General features: G+C 35.7%; 1 protein-coding gene across 4 annotated transcripts in view; it reads left to right on the top strand.

Moving 5' to 3' along the window:
• STAU2 (staufen double-stranded RNA binding protein 2) overlaps positions 1-4,073 on the top strand; it is a 380,463-nt gene that overhangs the window by 46,895 nt on the left and 329,495 nt on the right. For 3 of the 4 annotated variants that reach the window (XM_006880466.1, XM_006880468.1, XM_006880467.1), the window contains one exon: positions 2,333-2,492. The exons of the other annotated variant lie outside the window; for it this stretch is intronic. In XM_006880466.1, the coding sequence (XP_006880528.1) occupies positions 2,333-2,492 (160 nt within the window). The remainder of the gene's footprint in view (positions 1-2,332; positions 2,493-4,073) is intronic. 4 annotated transcript variants of the gene reach the window in all.

The following is a 4,073-nucleotide window of genomic DNA, read 5'->3' as shown; positions in this document are numbered from 1 at the left end:
AAAATTCATACACGTTGTTTTTCACACTGAATCTTTCTTGTTTCCTTTACCTACCCTTCTGTCTACCCATCAAATTGTAAGACCCTATGATTAGCCTCCTGCCCATCCTCACCTTTCTACTCTTAGCCTCCCCGCTTAGATCCTCATACATGTTCCACTAGTTGTCTATTTCTCCAGTGACAGTCTTATACAGTATTTGTCCTTATGAAACTGAGTTAATTCACTTAGCATAATGCTCTCTAGTCCCTTTCAACTTACGTGGTGATTTACAAAATTCTTGCTCTTACAGGCTGCATAGTATTCCATCATGTGAGTGTACCACAACTTCTCAATCCATTTGATTGTGCTTGGACTTGTGGGCTGTTTCCATGTTCTTGCAATGGTGAATAATAGTGTGCTATTTTAAATAGGATTTTATTTTATATTTTAGGTTTTGGTTGTTTTTTGACCATACTTAACATTTAGAATATGTACTTTATATATTGATCTATTATTGTAAGATATTTTCATATCAGTTCAAACTCATAGTGACCCAATGTACAGTAAACTACTGCTCATTTCTGTACCATCTTCAAAATTATGACTGGGTTTGAGACCATTGTGTTAGTACATATTGTTCAGGATCTTTCTCTTATTCACTGCTCCTCTATTTTCCCCAAGCCTGGTGTCCTTCTCCAGGGACTGGACCCTCCAGGTAACATGTCCAGAGCACATGAGATGAGTTGCTTGCCATTCCTGATTCTAAGGAGTAATCTGACTATACTTCTTCCACACATCTTTGTTTGGCTTCTGGTGGTGCCTGGTATATCCAGTGTAGTGTGACAACAGCATAATTCAAAGGCATCATTTCTTTGGTCTTCCTCGTTCATTGTCCATTTTCCCCAAATATATAAGAAGATTGGAAATACTGTGGTTTGGGTTAGGTGCACTTTAGTTCTCAAACTGACATCTTTTTAACACTTCAGAGAGATCTTTTGCAATATATTTGCCCAAAGGAATGTGTTGTTTGATTTTGTAACTGCTGTTTTCATAGAAATTGATTGTGGAGCCAAGTAAAATGAAATCCTTGAAAGGCCAGTCTTTTTTAATTATACAGCGATTAGTATAGCGATTGATTGATGTCAGGTTTTTATCATAATGTTGGGTATTGGTGTAGTTGTAAGAGTATTTGTTTTGTGCGTGTTGATGTGTAATCTATACTAATAGCTTCAGTCTTGGATCTTCATCAGTATGTGCTTCAAGCCTCTTTATGTTCAGTAACCAAATTTATGTCTTCTCCATATGGCAGGGTGTTAATGAATCTTTCTCCAGGTTTTTTTTTCTTTCATTATTTAATCATTATATTTTTATTTTTTCTTTTATTTAAGTGAAAGTTTGCAAATGCTAGTTTTTCATTTATTAATAAACATTTTGTTTTAGAACATTAATTACAATTGATTAATAATTATAATGTCAAATCAACATTTTCATTAGTAATTATGATGTATTTCTACACTTTATAATTTTAGAAATGGTGCATACTTGGTGGAGTAAAACTGCATTATGTGTACATTAGTGTCCTAAACTTTAAAAAATGAACAAGATGTGTTTGGTTCATGTAGAAATACGGCTTGAACAGAACATAGATTTTTTTGAGGGGTAGAGTGAATGGGAAGTGAAAATGGACAGATAAGGCCTTTGTGCCAAGCCCAATATGGGGAGAATTGAAAGTTTCTAATTGGTGTTGGTGGGATTGATATTTGGGTTTGAATTTTAAAAGGGTAATGTTAGCAAGAATTAATTTAGAGATTACTTTGTACAAACAAAAGAGGATGAAAGGCTGGAACCAATTCAATGTCAGAGAGAGAGAGGAGGGAGATATGAGAAATACATATGACATTAACCTAAGTGGCAAAACTTGAGGACTAGTTATATGTTGACAGTGGAGTGCAGTTGAGATTATCTTGGTGATAGTATATTTAAGAGGGTTACTTAACCTGTTGACTAGAATATACAGAGTATAAAGTTTAAGAAATTAGAGTTTTAAAAGTGTTATAGAGACATAGCATTTGACTTCTCTTAGTTTTTATTTGTATTTATTCTACTTTTTTGAGGACTCTTTGAAAGAGAAGTTAACAACATGACTGAGGGAAGGAATTTCTTCTACATAAAACACAGACTTGAAGCTTTAGTGTGAATGAAGCCTTTTAAATAAGTAGGAGGTAATTCTTGCACTAGGTTGAATTGCAAGGTTTTTGGCAAAAATTACCTCAGAGTTTATCTGTAAAATTCCATGGTGTTTTTAACATTATTTATAAATGAATGTTTTCTGTGTCTGTTTATGTTTTCTAAGATGTTCTCAGTGCAGCTGAGTCTTGGTGAACAGACATGGGAATCCGAAGGGAGCAGTATAAAGAAAGCCCAACAAGCAGTTGCTAATAAAGCTTTGACAGAATCTCCACTTCCCAAACCAGTTCAGAAACCACCCAAAAGCAATGTTAATAACAATCCAGGTATGACACCAACTTGTTTCTTTATGCTGTGCTGTTGTGTGTTGTGTGTACTATTCTCTGTATCTGTATGGAGAATAATCTTTTGTTTCATTTGTACCCAGCATTTACTATTAGAGCAAAGAAAATATTTATGGCTGAATAGTAACTAAAGGTAAAAAATGGGATAAAATAATTTTGATTATCTTAAAAATGTCTTCAGTGAATACTAGAAAGACACATAATTTACCTTCCTGGCCACCCTCACCTCCAGCCCCTTTGAATTGTATACTTCTTATAGATTCCTTGGAGTATTTATGTGTAAATATACATTGTGTCCTTGTGTTATTTTCCTAGTGATGGCATAACAGAAGTACTTAAATGGAGACGAATATAAGAGCTTAAACTCATATTCTCCCTCTTCTGCAGCCTGAAACCAGGGCATCAGCTCTCAGTCTTATGCCCCTTTCAGCTTCTAGCAGCTGCTGGCAATCCTTGGCATTCCTAGACTTATAGAGGAGTCTACATGGTGCCTGTCTTACCCCCATTATTTACTTCTTAAATTTTGGCAAAAGCACATTTACATGTAAAACTTAGAAATTACATTAGATTTTTCTAAAGATAGAAAGTATCAGTATCTTTTATTAAATATATAATGTGGTTGTTAGGTGCCATCAAGTTGACTGTGACTCATAGTGGCTCTTTGAACAATCCACAGATTGAAACCTTGCCCTGCACCATCTTTACGATCTTTGCCATGCTCTAGTCCGTTGATGTAGTACTTGTGTCAGTCCTTCTTGTTGACAGCCTTCCTTTCTCTGACCCTCAATCTTTCCTGGCATGTTTTTCCAAAGACTCACCCATCCTGCCAGCATGCCCAAAGTATAGGAGACTTAAGTTGCCATCTTTGCCTCTAAGGATCACCCTGGTTGCACATCCTCCACAATAGGCTTGTTTGCTCTCTTGACAGTCCATGGAATATTCAGTACTCTTGTAACCACCATAATTCAAAATCATCCATTATTAATAATTTTAATAATGAAAATAATGATTAATTTTTATAATGGAAATAATTTGCCTTTATTTTAATACTAAATGTTATTAAAATTATGCCCTAAGCACCTTGCTGTCTTTGTTTATTGACATAAAATATTAGATACGGTTGCTATTTAATTTAAAATGAAACCTGCAAAGCCATGAACCACCTCTGTCCATATATACTGCTACATAAATAATTTTCATTTTAAGTGCTTTTAATGTTTAAAAATTGCTTTATGCATTATCAGTAATACTTTATGTTTACCTATCTATTGGGAGGCCTTCCTCTCCTGCGCTGTCCCTCCACCCTCCCAAGCATGATGTCCCTCTCCAAGGACCGGTATGTCCAGAGTATGTTAGACTGAGCTTCCTTGCCTCCTAGGAGCTGCCCGATTTAACCCTTTCCAGGATGAATCTGTTTGTTTTCCTAGCAGTCCATGGTACCCTCAATACTCTTCTCCAGCACCAAAGCTCAAAGGCATCAGTTCTCCTTCTATCCTCCTTAGTCATTGTCCAACTCTCTGATGCATAACAAGTGATAGCAAAGACCATGGCCTGTATCAGATG

This window comes from Elephantulus edwardii, unplaced genomic scaffold (genome assembly GCF_000299155.1).
Source record: "Elephantulus edwardii isolate Elephantulus edwardi_28Jun2011 unplaced genomic scaffold, EleEdw1.0 scaffold00008, whole genome shotgun sequence".
Taxonomy (NCBI): Eukaryota; Metazoa; Chordata; class Mammalia; order Macroscelidea; family Macroscelididae; genus Elephantulus; species Elephantulus edwardii.
This window is presented reverse-complemented; position numbering and strand designations above follow the sequence as displayed.